Consider the following 17,456-nt stretch of genomic DNA (forward strand, 5'->3'; position numbering starts at 1 on the left):
CACCATTCAATCTTGTGGTTTAGCAATCCGTCGAGTGAGTGTGATACACTCAGAACACACACACGCACACACAAACGCACACCAGCACACAAATGATATAAACTGACTGAAGCTAGCAGCTACATAGAATCAGACTGTGCTTGTCACACCGCCTGTTGGCGCACTCGGTGTGATTTTCGTCTAACAGGAGCTCCGGAGAGAGAGAGAGAGAGAGATCAAGAGAGGAGTTGCCATTGCGCAGACTCGTATGAAAAAAGGGGGAGGGCCCGAAGGGGGACGCATTATTATCACGGGTTGCTTTTCTATGGCTTGCGATATGAGCGACCTCATATGATAAGAAACTTGTGCACCGGAATTAGTTCATCCAGGCGTAAAGATATTCCACCCTTTTTAGCTCCACTCATTTTGGAAGCGAACAGCAGATTCGACTATTCTTCTTGGTGTAATTGGACCTGCTATTCAGCCAGCCCATGTGGTCATGCCTTTGTTTCTCTACAGTGTGATTGGCAGGCGTGACAGTGATTGACATGGTCCCCTTGGTGATGGTCCAACAAATTGCTTCTAAGCCAATCGAAAACCATTTATCCAACAAATGCTTAGCATGATAGCAGTGATAATATGGGTTGTGTCACAAGCCGGGTCTGATAAAAACTGACACATATCTCTGCTCATAGACACACCCCAGCATTTAGCTCAAATGGTTTGGACGGAGACAGAAACATCGCCCAGCGACCGGGGCGCCATGAGAGCGGCCCAGGCGCTGGCGCAGTATTACAGCCTGCATGACCCTCGTAGTAGCGAAGGCTTGGCAAGATTGGCCCACATGTATACCAGCATGCAACCGTTTGTGCCCTTTCCTGCCGCAGCGCCGGGCGGGACACTCTTCCCGCTCCCGACAGCCCTACCGACCCTCTGCTTCTCCCCGACTCAAATCGCCAGCGTTTGTGAAACCTTGGAGGAAAGTGGAGACATCGAGAGATTGGCCCGATTTTTGTGGTCCTTGCCCGTTGCTCCCGGGACCTGTGAAGCACTCAGTAAGAATGAAAGTGTTCTACGCGCCAGAGCTGTCGTTTCCTTCCATCAAGGAAACTACCGTGAACTCTATCATATTTTGGAGAACCACAGATTTACTAAGGACTCTCATGCCAAGCTTCAGGCCATGTGGTTAGAGGCCCACTACCAGGAGGCAGAGAAACTCAGAGGAAGGCCCCTTGGCCCCGTCGACAAGTACAGGGTAAGGAAGAAGTTCCCCCTACCAAGAACCATTTGGGATGGAGAGCAAAAAACACATTGTTTCAAAGAGAGAACGCGGAGTTTGCTCCGGGAGTGGTACCTCCAAGACCCTTATCCTAACCCTACCAAAAAACGTGAACTGGCTCAAGCCACAGGACTTACACCGACACAGGTCGGAAACTGGTTTAAAAACAGGAGGCAACGTGACAGAGCAGCAGCAGCCAAAAACAGGTAAATATCATTCATTTTATTATTTGCAGTATATGTTATACTCATGTAATATATTATTAGAAGATGATATTGTGTTAGAGGTTATACCACCACCAATGATCACTTGGATGAGTAGTGTTCGAGAAAGATGAACCCTTGATATTTGATTTACCTTGTAGAATAAAGAAAACGATTTGAAAATAATTAAATGATGCATTGCCATTCTACCGACTGTATCTAAACTAACTCCGATTATACACATCTAGAACATATTAAATATCAACGAGATCAACTCATCTCAAGAAACCGTGTGACGCGTAAGACTCTTTAACATATCTTCAGATTAAGTGAATGTTCTCTATAGAATCACACCATATTCATACGAATTTAAATACCATAAAAAATTAATAAACTCTCAGCATGCAGCACGAAATTTAAAAGTGCACATATTGTTCAAATGATAAGGACAGAAGGAAGAACGGAATATCAAATTACCAATCTTGGTAAATGAAATAGCAGGAAAAGAGCATTCTACTACATATCATTCTAAAATCCCTTCACGACTGATTTAAGCTTTATTCATTATCACCAAGAATATAGTTACGTCTCCTTTTGTAAGGTGATAATAATTGAACAAAAGTTTTGGATTTTGTATATTTTATTGTGTTTATTGGGGTAAAGAGGCGACTTTTTAAATGAAACGACGCTTATAATATAAAATAAGCACCACTTTACCCTTGTATCATTAGATTTCGTTCGGCAGACTTTTCCCTTTGTCAATTGTTATGTATTTTCTCAACTTACGATGTAATATTATAAAGAAAGGTAATACGTTTCCCCGAATCTCTGCACTTAAAAATTGCCAAAATCTCTATTTTAACCATTCTATGTATTTGATAGCATAAACACGCTGTAATCCATCTCATAAAAGTATCAATTGATGTATAGCAATGCCTGTTTTTATTCGTATTTTGGGCATTATTCACTTGATCGTCCGGTTAAGATTTGTTGCGAGGCACTGGTCCATTGGCTTCGAAACACGCGAGACAGCCCCCCTCACCGACCGGGCAGGCGTACGCTCAGTCGCCGGTCGGTCAAAGCGATTACTCCACTGTTCGTACAAACCATATTCCTTGCGGCATAAAATACTCCCCATTATACAAATACAACGAATAAGTAACAAATTGTCGTTCAAAGGCTATTGAAATCTGCTCTTAAATTACACAGATGAATAACGCTGGTTTCTCTTGAATATCCAATTGACACACTTTCATCAAAACGTATGCTGTAATCTGATTCAAATAGCCTGATGTTATGTCTTTCATGAAAGAAAATTATGTTGAAAAGTCGAGTTTTTAAAGTCTGCTAAACGAGGGTATATTATTTCTTTTAACATTTGCTGTACAATATAAATATCTTACCTGTTTATGTAGTTTATTGTGGTTAATATAAGGCCATTTTGAGAACTTCTGCTGCAAGTATAGTTTCCAAATAAACGAGGCAGACAGCATAGCATGCTAGAAATGAAAATCAAAGAAAAACGTTATTTTAGAGTTGGCGTTCTTATAAAACATAATGTGAATGATATGTAAACAGGCATAGCAAAAGAAAAGTATTTGTTTAATCAAAATAGTTGGGAAAAGTAAGTGATGAGAAGAGTGTGATTAAAAAAATCATTAAGATCATGTAGTTACTTGTTGGAAAATTTCTTTCAACTTTGGTTGCCGAAGCTAGATATGTATATTATCAAGTATCAATTTAGATTTCCCCCGTTATCCCCACCAGTCCCTTTGTGCGTTACACTATCTCCATCAATTTTGATACCATGTTAACATCTCCGTTTAAAGCTGTCAAAGTACTTTTTTTAAAAGTTATATTATAGAAAATATGTGATATCGATAACTCACTTTTTTTTGTCTTTTGGGATCATATTTGAAATTGTAATAGAAAGTAATTATCCCAAAATTTGATGGGTGGCGCTGGGTACTGTTGACCCTACCCTAACAAATCTATAGGTGATCTGAAAATACTTTTCTGATACAACTTTATGAATAACAAAAAGAAAATCTGTAAGGGACAAATAAATCAAATTGGTTTTGATTTTGTAATTAGAAACAACAATTGTGTACGCTTTGCATTCTTTGTTTTTTATTGATATCATTATCTCACGTGATTTAGAATACAAGTACGTATTTGGTATACATTATTATAGATTTATAAAAATATCAACTAGCTTTAAAACAATTTTTTTCTTTAAATTCAATCACAATTATTTAATCTAAATTGTATAAAGTGTATGCCCTTACAATATATTATCATGTTTAGTGAAACATATATCCGTAATTAACGAGATAAAATATTACTTTCTTTTCATTTTATTAAGCGTAAACTCCTTGGGGAAAGAAAAAGGTGGTGGTCAATTTTTGTTTTAATGTGGTAAAAGTTGTTGAGCAGTTTTATCGGTATTACCTACTAGACGCATGGCCATTACTGTGATTATAGTTGTCAATTGATATATTGAATATAAAATTTGTTTATTTATTGGTCATGTATTATGTATTTCATATTTCAAATTTTCAATTAAATACTGAGGAGAATTGCATTTGTAACACAAAGAACGACATCTTGATTTAGGCGATGATATCTGAAATGATTCGACATGAAACGAAATGTTAGTTAGTTTAAAAGTAAATCTTTAATATGATGTCAGTCATTTTATGTTCAGTTATCAACCACGATATCTCTTCACCTTAATTATAAGTCAACATTTCATTCATGGAACCGTTAGTTAAGAAAACCTCAAACTGAATTAATTATCACACCTTGTCTTTCTAATTTGATTAATATCCGCTCTTAATTTCCCTTTCCATCCTTGATGTAATGAGTAATAGATCATACTCTTGGGGTAGCTAGCTCTTTTCTCTTTTCTTCTTCATATCATCTTTTTTTTTTCTTTCTTGCGTTCCTCCGGGGGTTGCCCCTCGTCGCGCATAAACACACACAACATGGCGCTGGGTTTCATTATAGTAGCATTGATACCCCCATTATTTGTGAGACAAATTGGATGTCCCGGTACTTGGGGCCAATCGTTTTCCTCTCATGTTGTACCGACGCGAGTGCTCCAACCCGCAGGATACATGGGAAATTTTCTTCTCTGTTACATCTTAATTCGAAGGAAGTTCGTCACTTAGCTGTAATGCTAGACCACTGAAGCGAGGTGTCGGTCTAATTTATCGTCCCTGTTGTAAAATATGATTGCCTACATACATTTCCCCTTAAAATATGTTTGTTGTTGTTGTTAAGTTATGCCAGGGAGATGATCTTCCCTGGTTATGCTTACAATACTCGTGTGCGCCTGTAGTGATTTTGTAGGGCTTTCGCTGGTGCGTGGCCAAAAAGTTTATGAAGAGAATATGGCAAGGACGATTAGTGAAAACTTAAAAGATATCCTATAAGATTCTAAAGAGACAACCTATAAGATTCTTAAGAGACAACCTATAAGATTCTTAAGAGACAACCTACAATGTGAAGATATATTAATTGCATAATATTTAGATTGCAATCATTCTCTATGAAATACAAATGTTTCAATCGAATCGTGCGACGAACAAGGTTTAATAATCAGCAACCTTGTTACTTGCCATTATTTATATCCACAACGTACACCATGTAATTAACAAGACCGATGAGATTGAAGAAATATATTAGAGTTAGAGTTAAGACGAGAGAAAGAGAATAAGAAAATATGGAAATATAGAAAGAGAAAGTGAGGGGAAGGGAAATATCTATATTTACTGTAGAGGATAGAAAGAGAGAGAAAAGAGGGAGAAATGGGTTGAAATAGATATCTACAGAATGTGAAAAGATGGAGTGAGAGAGGGAGAGATAGATAGAGAGAGAGAGAGAGAGAGAGAGAGAGAGAGAGAGAGAGAGAGAGTAGAAGAGGGGGGGGGGGGGAGGTCAAAGATGTGGTTTACCTGGTGACTAAACCAATACATTATGTTATAGTAAATGCTCCATCAATCCAGCGAATGATTGTGTTTCATACTCAAACAAATATTCTTTGACAAATAACATGTGAGCACATACTCTAGAGTCTTGATCGCTAAATCAACTCCTCGATTTAATATATTTTGATAATTTTATGTGGTATTTCAAAATTACAGCTGTGATTGCTAAACAAAAGAAATAGAACTATAAAGTTAAATTGGGAAATTCCGACTGTAGGAATTAAAAAAGAAGAATAATTAAATGACTATAAAGAACACTGTGATGGAACCACTGATTAATTTGCGTCATCTATATAGAGTATTAATCAAATGACAGTTTGGTAGCAATTAGAATGGAAAGGTTAATTTGTATTTTTTTTCTAAAATCAATTTTCAAGAATGAAAATTCTCCATTCTCATCACGACCAAATATATAGTTATATTTCTATACAATTATATGACAAAAAAATAAGAAGAAAACATTTAAAAAAGAAGATGAATGAAAACTTTAAAACTCTTTTGTGATATTTTATGAAACATTTAATTTTGTTGTCTAATTCTGTTGTCCTATTTCCCTTATTATTAATAAAGAAGTAGAATTAAGTTAGAAATGATAGTGCTTCTATACGAGAAAATGAAGATTTATTAATACTTTTCTTATCTATGAAATTCTGGATTCTATTTTGATTGATGGAACATGAAGTAACACGCATATATCATTAATGGTTCTATAACAAATGCTTAATTATTAAAACTGTTGTTTTAAAGCTAAAGTAATATTTTTTTAAATCTGAAATTCCACACGAAATCTTAAAAGTGTTGTTGTTATGTTGTTATTGAGGACTAGGCAGCCTTCAGTTCAGAAGTCAAGATTTATAAAATAATAATATTATCAATTTATCAGTTAAGTATTGTATACTTTGCCTCGGGTATTATTAAACCATATCTAAATGGTTAATTCTGAAAAAAGGGAAATTTTGAATAAATATATATAAAGCAACAAGAATTAAAGTAAAATGGTGAGAGGCTGTTTACCGATGTATAGAAGCAGAAGCACGGTGTCATCACCACGATGAATTACAATGGCACTGACGGATCGCTAAATCAAATATTTATCGAGATCTTGAAATTGATATTGCGGTAATATTTGGGTCGGTATCAGGCGATCTATTGTCACTAGTTTGTTCTCGTGCCAGTCATATTAAATCATCGCAAGCCCATTAGTTGTCTATTACATTGTGTGCATAGTGCATTTCTTCTATCCGGTTTGCGTGCCTAAATGCGGGTTTTTAGTAGTTTTTATCCATCTTCTGTCGTTGTTGTACGTGGTGTTTGTATGTCTGGTGGTATGTTTGTCTCGGGATGGGTATTTTTTAAGCATTTAGTCACTCAATTTCACCTGCTCGACCATTTGGATAATAACACTTATTATTACCAGAGCTCTATGATATCACGTCAGTTCATAAGAAGCCAACAGTATTCTCTCTTGTGATGTTTGAATGATGATCGTAATATAATGGTTTCTTTGTGAATATGACGCAGAAGCAAATGGGAAATAATCACGCGATATTTATATATATATATATACTATTAATAATTATCTCTGGGGATCATTAAGAAAAATGAGAACTTGTAAAGATTCATTAGAATAAGACAGTTATTGAGCCATTCGATTCAAAAGGGTATTTTCAATGGACTTTCGCTGCGCATTATGCTTTCACTCGAAGGATATTTTATTTCCAAATAACTTATTATACCTCTTTGAGATATCCTACTTAACTTGTAACCAACTTAGTTTGAAGACGGACCGATTTCATTAAAAAAAAAGGGAAAATGAAAGAAAAAGTTTATGAAATATATAAAAGAAAACAAAATATGAAACAAACAGAGAAATAAAAGAAAGCACAAACGTTACAACAGAAAACGAAGAAAAAGGGGGAAAAAGACAAGAAGTAGGAAATAGCTTTTCTCTTTTTTCGATTTCTATAGTGAGTGTGGAATAAATCACGGGTGATTGGAAGGCGAATATACGATCGGTTACTCAGATGGAAATGTAGATCACAAACCTGTCAGACAAGTCGATGTTTAATGCACATAGGAAGGTTAAAAGAGGCTAGCAAACTGACGGTTTAAGTGGTGAGTTTGCGTGAAGGGGTTACATGATAAGGGTTTGTTTGCCGTGCACGCTTAGGTACACTGTCAAAAGCCTAGCGTAAAAACCACTCGACGGCTATCACAAACTAACTTGCACTCTTCCTCTCTCTGTTTTTTAACGCCTTTTTTCTTACGCCGCGATCTCCTCTATAACGGAAAGATGTCTTTCTAATTGCGCTAAGTTTGGTTGACTGCAAGATGTCCTTTTGGAATCGCTCTCCTGTACCGTAACACTCTTGAGATTTAACTTCGGACAATACACATCAAGAGGCATCTTCGTCTCAAGGAGGAAAACAAATATGGCGGAGACATGTCCGATTAGCATATTTCTCTATTTCTCTCCTGTTGGTGGGTGCTGAAAAACTACGATGGCTGGCCATTTCTTGATCTTCATTGACTAGAATTAGCATTCGAACAAAGGGAACGCTTTTATGCCTGAATGCCATGTAAGCTCGGAGATGTATACTCCCTGTGCAATCGCACCGAATGGGCTTTGTGTATGTGCAAAGAGGACATAATACGACATGAAAGATAGTCGAACTTATGTGACAGTATTGAATGAATCTCATGTCAGTGATGGGTCCTTTGCTCTTTTGGTTTTTGGTTCTCCTTACCAAAGTTCGATAAGTATCAATGCGGTCTTCGATCTACATGATACCAGGAAATGATAAGAAAGGGAACAACCGGACAACTGTCACATTATAGGCTAATCTTGGCTTTATACAGGTCAATAACGAAATGAGATCATCTGGACAAAGGTCCAGTAGGAGAAAATAGTTTTCTGAACATTTAGGACATTGGTTTTAATAAATTATCTTGTCGAAAATTGTACTTTAGCTGGTATAAGTGCCAAACGATAACATTTGAATATTTCTAGTAAGTGTAAAACTAAATCTCAGAAAGAAAACGGGATTTTCGTTACTTCATAAGATTTGCATTTAGGAGATTAACCAAGCTATATAATTGGAAATAGTGTGAAGTTACTTTTATATACAAGAAGCATGGAAAATGGACAATGCTATTCGTCTAGAAGGAATGAATTGTAATGAGGAATCCAATGGCGGGCAGTAGTCGGGAGTCAACCCATTCCTGCTAAGTGCTAACATTTTGTCTTTTTGCATTATGACGTGCTTTTTTTTTTTTTTGGCTCTTGGGGCGTCCCCTATATCATCATAATTAATGGAGAAGGGGGGGATGAATATTGGAGTTGATGGGGATGGATGGACTTCAAACGAAATAAATGACCTCAGCAATATGTGAATATGTGTTAGGGAGACGGTATTTCTCGCGTAGAGTTTCAGTGGACAGCAGAAGGCACCGCATGGGTGTGATTATTGTTCTGTTCTTTCTCGGTTTGCCCCCTCCTTTTCAGCATCGCCCTCTTCCTTTTCCCGTGTCTCTCGTTTTGGGAGTGAAAGTTGATAATCACTGAAATATTCATGCTCACGAAGATGTCAGTGTCGTGGGGTCCCCAATGAACTGCACTGATAGCCCTCGCGCGTCTCAGCTAATAGCCATGGGACTCGAAATTTCCGGGTCGGGATGCCTCCGAATTCGATAGAAATACAGACGAAAAAAGGGCCTTCCCGCGTCTGTGTTATGCGTATCGTTCCTCCCAATCGATCCCATTCACTGAATAATATGCCCTTCTGTTACGGATCATAAAGGAGGTGATAGGGCGATAGGCTAGCAGAGAGAGAGAGAGAGAGAGAGACAGACAGAGAGACAGAGAGAGAGAGAGAGAGAGAGAGACTGAGAAGAGGCATGATGTAAGAGAGAGACAGACAGACAGACAGAGACAGAGGCAAAGAGACAGACATAGAAGTTGGGTGCGACATATCGCAAGTTCATATCGATATCAAACTGACATGTCCCTCTTTTCCGCGTCTCAATTCATCTCTAATCATGATCTTTATCGTATGCAACGAGGCTATGCAAATAACTGATCTAAACGCAAAAGGACTGACCTAGTTCAACAATACTAGATTTCGCTTTTTATTTCACATTTCGCTCATTTTTGCCCTCCATATTTTTCACCCTCTCTCTCAACTACGCCTGCCCCCATAACCAATCACAGCATGCACGAAGAGCCACAGTGAAATTGATATTTTCTGGTATTATTTCTGATTATTTGATAAGATGCATGTTCTTTACGGGATCAAGCTCGCTAAGGCTGTAGCAGAGGGATCGTCTTGTTGAAGCCTTCTTGCGCCGTCATGATCGGTGATCAGTGAAACTTGGTCCGGGGTGACCCGGCTATCACGTTCTAGATAACCAGCCGTGTAATCTAGATCTACTCCCAAGCCGCAAATGACCAAATTATTTGCCGCGGCACACTTGCACAGCGCGCATCATAACACCTGATTTCAATCTCGCCATCCTCATCCTCCTTCTCAACCTCCTGCTCACTTCATCTCCATCTCATCCTCGCCCTCCTATCCTATCTTATCCTCCTCCTTATTTATCCCATACGCGTATTATTTCAAACAGCGCTAAAGACACTACATGTATAAAATCTGTCTAGATTGATTTCATGACAAGCAGAGAAAAGTCGCATTTGTCAAGATTCGATATCATTTCTCTGCGTAGATATCCGACTTGAAACTGAAAAACAATATTTGGGATTAATCGAATCAGAGCGAAATGTGTCAGAAGCTTGTCATGAAGAAAAATCAGATATTACTACTCCAGTTTACTAGTCACGCTCTTCGTATCATCCATTTCGCAAGAATTTTACCTCATTTGGACGTGACTTTAATCACAATCTAGTTGGTGAAACACTGCTACTCGTATTGCTGTTTTTCCCAGCCTACTGTGCCTTTCTCGTCTAAATGAGCAGAATTTCAGCTCACTTTGTTCTATAATTAAACTATTTCATCCCACCATGTCCTTCGATATCATATATATGACTAAGATGGTATAGTCATTAGTCTATACTCAAGTCTCATGTTCAATGAATGAGTAAGGGGAAAACCCAATACGCATGAATGAAAATAAATGACTAATAATTCGTCAACTCGTCAACCCGTATGACTGACACTTCATTCTTTTGATTTCGAAAATCATTGTTAATGTAAACCCCCCTTAAAAAAAACCTTTCTAAATATCATATCCAAATTATTTTCTTAGCTGTATTTGTTACAAAAGATAGGATTGGCAACTCGAGTGTGACGAAATAATAAGAGGCTTTTCGTACAGTATATGATAGAAATGGCGCATACTGGAAATCGTCTTTTCATAAAAGTGTTAGATGGTTAACCACAGGGACACGTTCAAATGCAGGCAAAAGTACACTTTCTTTGTTCATATTTTCATACATGTAAACCATTTATTCAGGTCTATTCTACCAACAGTCACCATCATAAAAGTAGGAAACTGCGATACCCCCTCCCCATGATACGATTGGTACCTGATTTTCTGGGGTATTGCATAAATCCATTAAAAGTAGGTTAAGTTTGATCAACCATCGGGGTAGAAGGAACGAACCCCAGTTAATAAGGTCAAGTCACGTCAAATAATGGGGACGAGAAGGGGTAGAGCACATAAAAGAACTAATCACTGCGTTAAGTATTCATATATTTGCTTTTAAATTCAGTTCATATCGGTCGTCGCCGAACTGGATCTCCCACAAAATGGGGTAATGCCCGCTCTCTATTAACGTGTCAACATATCGGCCACACCCTTTGTTCATCATCCCCATTTTGTTGGACGTTACAGAGAAAAGATCACTTTTTATTCTGGCACCAGACGCAGCGTTGCTCTTTTTGACGTTTGAGGTAAAGAAAGGTTGAAGTCTCTACAGACGGTACGAGAATGGGACAAAATTAACGATATCAATCGGTTCTTTCAATTTCAAAGACGGTTATCAAATATGTGTTTTAGTCGTTATTCTCTCCCATTCGTTTCCCCCGAGGCACTCTTTATACACGATAGTAATATGCCTATTTCTTTGTGATGTATAAAGGTGTTGGTGGCTTGATGGCCGTTGTGACTTTACTCAACGAAATCAGTCGTATGTCAATATTTCACGGGCTGTTTTGTAAGCGTGTTCTAATTTCTTGTGAAATACGCAAGTGCTATGACCTAGAGTATTTGCTGAACATTGAGAGGGTAAGAAAGAGAATTTAAAACGGAGCGAGGACCCCCCTCTATTCAGTTCCAAGTTCTTGGTCTTCTTTTTGGAGGCAGGGCTGTCCCTGTGGAGAAAGGAAAGGACCCTGTCTGGGGTAGTTGAGGTTCTTGGTGGTAGCTGAGGAGAATTTGGAGAAAAGACCCCGCTGTTTGATTTCCAGCTTTGTGCAGGGTTGCTCATTTAGGGGGAGGCAGGATTTTGTAAGTTTTGGTTTAGCCAGGAGGGTGGGGTCACATGGGGAGCACGGAGGAGCTTGTGTAAACCCCCACAGGAGTCTTGTGTTTACTCGCTAACCTATCAACCGGGAGTGAAGCTCTGCACAATCCATTCAGACCTACCCAATGTTTCCTGTTTATCATAGGGATTGGGGGTAGCCACAGAGCAAGTTTCTTTTCATACCGGGGTCGACGCCCTCTGTCTCAAAGGATGCATACCATCAAATTGCCCAAATTTATGTTTCTTGACAAAACTCACCCGCAATTGTTCCAGCCAGCGCCTGGTGTAACCAATTGCCTAGCCCGGGACCACGGTGATCGTTAAGGGGGTCCAAGAGGCAAATGGGAGCTAGACGCGCTCTTATAAGAAACAAGGAGTTACTCACACTTGACTACGTGTTTTGTCGTACATCCCGCCAGGGAGAAACGAATACTCGGCGACCCGACACATTTTTGTTTGGTTTTTGTCATTAGATCCCCGGCAGGTGAATAATGGCCTCACCTGTCTATCAAATCTACACCTCTTATTTGCATACACACGTGTAAACATTCGATTAATCTCCGCGTGGTTTTTTTTACCCTCTTCTCTCTTTCTCTCTTTCTATTTTCCTTCTCTTTTTCTCTCCACCCTTCTACCAACGTACTTCAACTTGGCATTCAAAAGAAATCAAGTGGAGCGAGAATCGTGCCCCAACAATCGGCCATCAATCTTTGGGCCCTTCCCATTGAAGCAAAAAGCGAGCAGATATGCGACAAATTGCCCACCTCACCACTTCAGTAATATCAAAAGCGTATTATTGTAAGGTGTGTGAGTACGAAAAGCTAACATATATCAACTGGTACAGCGGAAACAGAGGGCAAACAATAATAAAACTCAAGTAGCGATGTACAGAAATTGCCTCAAAGTGCCTGACAATAGAACCCAAACCGCACTCCCCTTCGAAATAACATTCAACTCATTAGAAATGGTGGCGAGCTGGTGTGATTGACTGCTTAAATTCATTGTCTGACGTATCAATTGAAAAGAGAAGGTGATAGAGAGAGAGAGAGAAAGAGAGAGAGAGAGAGAGAGAGAGATAAAGAGAGAGAAAAAAAAAATGACGAAAGAAAAGGTGGTTGGTTAATTCTGCGTGGTTAATAAAAAAACAAAGAAAAGAAAGAGAGAAAGAGAATATAATGGATCGATACAAATGACAGACAACTATCCGGAAAGGGTGGTGATGATATATATCACCTTTTATGATTCCTAGCTATTCTTTTCGTTGTATTCAAGAGCATTATCAGCTTCCGCTGCTGAGGTTTAATTGTGATATATTGCTAAATTAATTTGTGAGGTACTCATTTCAAAATTGTCTTTTTAGCTTGTAGAGAGATATCATTATTCAATTTCCTAATCGCAGAATTAAAAAAACATAATATTCGTAGTGAGATAAGGAGAATCATAGAGAATATTGAAACCCCAAACTCCCATTTCCATCGCGGATTAGCGCAATATCGAAATTTTAATTTGATAAAAACGTTTGAATTGTGTGGTAAACGATTTATTTCTTTTACGTGACGTCAGAAGGTAATCAATCTAAATATAATTTCTGTTTAGTACACGTATCTCAGACGTGACATTGCATTTGAGTGAGATTAAAAGCAAACTGGATATATGCAAAATATCTAACACTACAGGGAAAGGGGAAAAAACACAATCTGTCAGAAAAGAATGGAAATCGTCCATCATTCAGTTTTTCATAATTAAGTCTGCTGAAAAACATAGCTCACAATTACATTATTATTGACAATGTTTTACTTTTCTTTCTGACATATTCAATAATTTTAGATACACTGTTGTAAGACCGGATGTGAATCCCTCTTTGTTACTTTGTTGCTAGTGTATATAAGGCATGACTTATATATCTGCTATTCTAGCCAATATTTGCATTTGTGTGCAATTTTTTGATATATCAAAACTTGATTGATATTTATCAAAGTCCATGAATATATAATTCTGTCCGTAGTGAATATCCATCTGTAAATGAATGAAGAATTCTCAAATCAATGAATACTTTTGATGTCTTCAATTTTTTCCATCATTGTAAATTTGTAACATGTAACCTTTCGCGAGCATATTCTGCTCATAGAGTCAAATGAATCAAATTTCTTCAAACTAAATTCATACGAAACGCTGATCAATCCATTTTTGAATAGCAGACAGACAGATCGAGGCCAGAGAATGCGAATTTTAAAAAAATGTAGTCAAAATGAAAACGAGGGAGTTACAAGAAATGTGAAAAAAGGGGGCTTTTTTTCATTCTCTAAGTATTACAAGGTAGCAGATTTTTACATAATCTTTATTACTGATTCCTGTGTTCAAATGGAGCGGATCAATCCATACATTATCCTTTCGATTTATTCAAATGTCATTGGTTTTCACTAACGAAACATTTTCTTTTCTTTTTCTTTCTCGAATCTACAGAATGCAACAACAGCAGCAGCAGGCCCTGCAGAACTCGAGCGTATCGAACTCGGCTCACTCCCCGTCGCTAACCGAGGGAGCAACGTGCTTACTCAGCCCTCACCCTGACGATCACAGCCCTTCGCCGCGATCATTGGCCGACTCGCCGCCGCTCGATTCCCCGTCTCCGGCGGGCTACCACGACGATGACGATGACGATGACTTATAAACCATCGCTGAATGTCTTGCAATCATCAGTGGAAAGAACATTTATTAAACCCGTTCCTCTCCGAATGGTTTACGTACCACTACGTAACAAAGAGACAAAGATCAAACGAGATCGAACGAACTGAAATCCACAGTACAAGCCAAACGGAGAGGCGTGAAGCTGTGACAGCTACATGTATGTACATAGGATAGACAACATTTTATATTCCAATAGATGACTATTGCGAAAAGAAAAACGCCGGGACAATCTATGGTGAATTCTCTGTAATTACAATCATCATGCAACTCATCAAAGTTAAAAGAAACTATTTTTCTTCATGTTTTCATCGAGAGCTGTAGTATGCAGGGGTACAAACCCGCATCGTAGTTTTATGTCGACAATCGCTATATCTATAAAAAATTATAGATTCGTCTTAGATTGATGGTATATATTTCATATGTCACCGTTTCTTTTGAAAAGGACAACATACTGCCGAAAACACACGTAATTTACGTTTACTTGTTATCTCAGCGGGCAGAAGAAAGATCCCACCATCCTAGTATTAAATCGACGATCACTTTTAATTAATATTCATGAAGTCCCCCACCCACGGGCAATCTGGTTCTACTGTTACCCACCCCTTCATCTCAACTCTAGCCAACCCCCTGATGAATATTATAAATATTCACGCTCTCTTTGCTGTGTGTTCGTAAGCTGCTTGTGTCTCTATCAAGCTGCTAGAAGTGGGCTATAAGCCTGTTATTTTTGTCATGATTGTCTCCTATTGACATGGTAAGAGGGAAGAGACCGAGGGAAGAGACCGAGGGAAGAAAGGAAAGAGGGGATATCATGTGCCCCCCTCCTCATCCATTTCTTCTCTCTCCCGCTCCAGCGGTCGATCGTGTAATTTAGTCATATCTTGCCCGTTTTAAGTTTTTATCATTTACCACCACGCCATTTTCATCGCATTTTTTTTGTATTGAATGAGATTATCACGCTTTACGAATTATGCATTAAGAATCCAATTGCCAGAATGCATAGAATAGTTTGTAGAGTCGGTCACTTTTCAATGATTTGAAAAGATTATCATTAATCTCTGGCACATGATGCCAGCCCTAAAATGAGTAAGCAATTATTCATTTGCTTAGTCTACTATTTCCATAAGTGTTACTTTTGAAACAAAATACATAGCAGTTTACAACAATGAAACTATTAAAATCAATCTCTGTTCGAATTGTAACGTATGTAATGATGTAGAAGGTGCTAAAATAAGGTCTTAGCAAAAAACTAAGATCATTAGCATTTTAGCTAATTTACTTCTACTCCATTTCATTGTTGATCTATGTTTTGCCATTATTGGATAAAATAAATTAAATTGATTTAAGATCGTTCCAACGATTTTGGATGCTGGACTCGCCATCCGATTATCATGAAAAGGGTGTTTTACAATACGATACTTTGTCTGACTACTAGTACTTACAGATATCAACACTTATAGGGTTGTATTTCTTATTCTTCTTTCTCTTTGTTTCGGTGTTTAATTGAAAATACACTAAACATTGACAAGTATAAAGTCACCATACGTGTGATGGGACATGGGTCTCAGGAACAAAATGGAAGCTGAATTTTTTTTTAATTATGAAGATATTCTTTAAAGATGTCGCAAAATATATGCAGACTTGTTTTTTCTTGAAAATACCTTCCCTTCGAGGGTGTCAATATCTCCCTATATTTATTGCATTTAAAAGAGTTCATGTCAGTTTATTTTTGTCTAATTCAATGTCTTACCCGTAAATATGTACTGAGTAATACAAACTTTTAAATATCGTCTATTTCATATTAGAAGATTTTCTACAGAAGAGCAAAACGTTATCTTTAGATGGAAATACTGCTAACGATGACTAATATTTAGGAGCTTCTTTCTTGTTATAGTAATCTACCTTTTTTAAAATATAAGAACTCATTTTTCATGGATCTACAGGTTGTACAAGTATAATACCGGGTGTATTTGGTATTCCATGTTAAGATACATCGCAATTGGGTTACGTAATATTTCAAACATTCTTTTTGCTTATATGAATGTGAAAAATGTTCTTGAAACAGTAAACATGTGATTTAAATACCACAATGCAGTGGTGATTGAAAGGTAGATAACTCAAAGCCAAGGCATTAACCTCCACATTTTCTATAAATCAAATAAATCACGAATGAAAGAAAGAAACTAATCTCTTGTCTGGTTCACCACTCACCTCCGATTTGTGCCTGCCCTCTTGTTCCAAGACAATGGCGTCGTTTATCCCACATGGAAGAACTCCTAACCCTATTAGAACGAGATTTGTAAACATCCCGAACTGAGATGACTTGCTATCCCAACCTTTCAGACGTTGATGGGCGAGTTGAAACCGCGTGTCAAGTCTCTGTCCAATGCAGCGACATTTTACACGCAGATGTCTTATTTTTGGCGCCATTTTCTGTGTCGTCTGCTGTATGCTTGGCAATGTAGGATTCCATGCATTGCATTCTGTAGCAGTGGATTTCTACGGAATATTTTCTTTGTATACAAACCTAAGATTCAATGGCATCTAAAATGACATTCAACGTCCCGATTAACAGGTGTTTCAAACCCTAGGTTGAGGGTATTGGTGAGGCGTATTATAGTTTTAAACAACTCGGGTTCTGAACTTAAAATACACCATTCTTTAAATTCCACATCTTCGATCATGTTTCCCCTAGCTATGTAATCATGAGTTATGGCCCCATGCATAAAGTTATGTTCATGAGTCATGATATTCATGGCCGTGAAAAATGAATATTAAATGAATATGTCATGGTTTTTAGTGCAATTTGTTAAAGAATGCCAAAAGGCGGGATT

The 17,456-nt window shown here is 37.9% G+C and overlaps 1 protein-coding gene across 1 annotated transcript; it reads left to right on the forward strand.

Moving 5' to 3' along the window:
- Nucleotides 1-223: 223 nt before the first annotated feature.
- On the forward strand, nucleotides 224-15,768 carry LOC576281 (homeobox protein SIX6). Its single transcript, XM_776603.5, has 2 exons — nucleotides 224-1,464; nucleotides 14,398-15,768. Exons 1-2 carry the CDS (start codon nucleotides 698-700, stop codon nucleotides 14,603-14,605), a joined length of 975 nt encoding a protein of 324 aa, XP_781696.1. The 5' UTR covers nucleotides 224-697; the 3' UTR covers nucleotides 14,606-15,768.
- Nucleotides 15,769-17,456: the final 1,688 nt, after the last annotated feature.

Source organism: Strongylocentrotus purpuratus, unplaced genomic scaffold (assembly GCF_000002235.5).
Source record: "Strongylocentrotus purpuratus isolate Spur 01 unplaced genomic scaffold, Spur_5.0 spur5_scaffold_5, whole genome shotgun sequence".
Taxonomy (NCBI): Eukaryota; Metazoa; Echinodermata; class Echinoidea; order Camarodonta; family Strongylocentrotidae; genus Strongylocentrotus; species Strongylocentrotus purpuratus.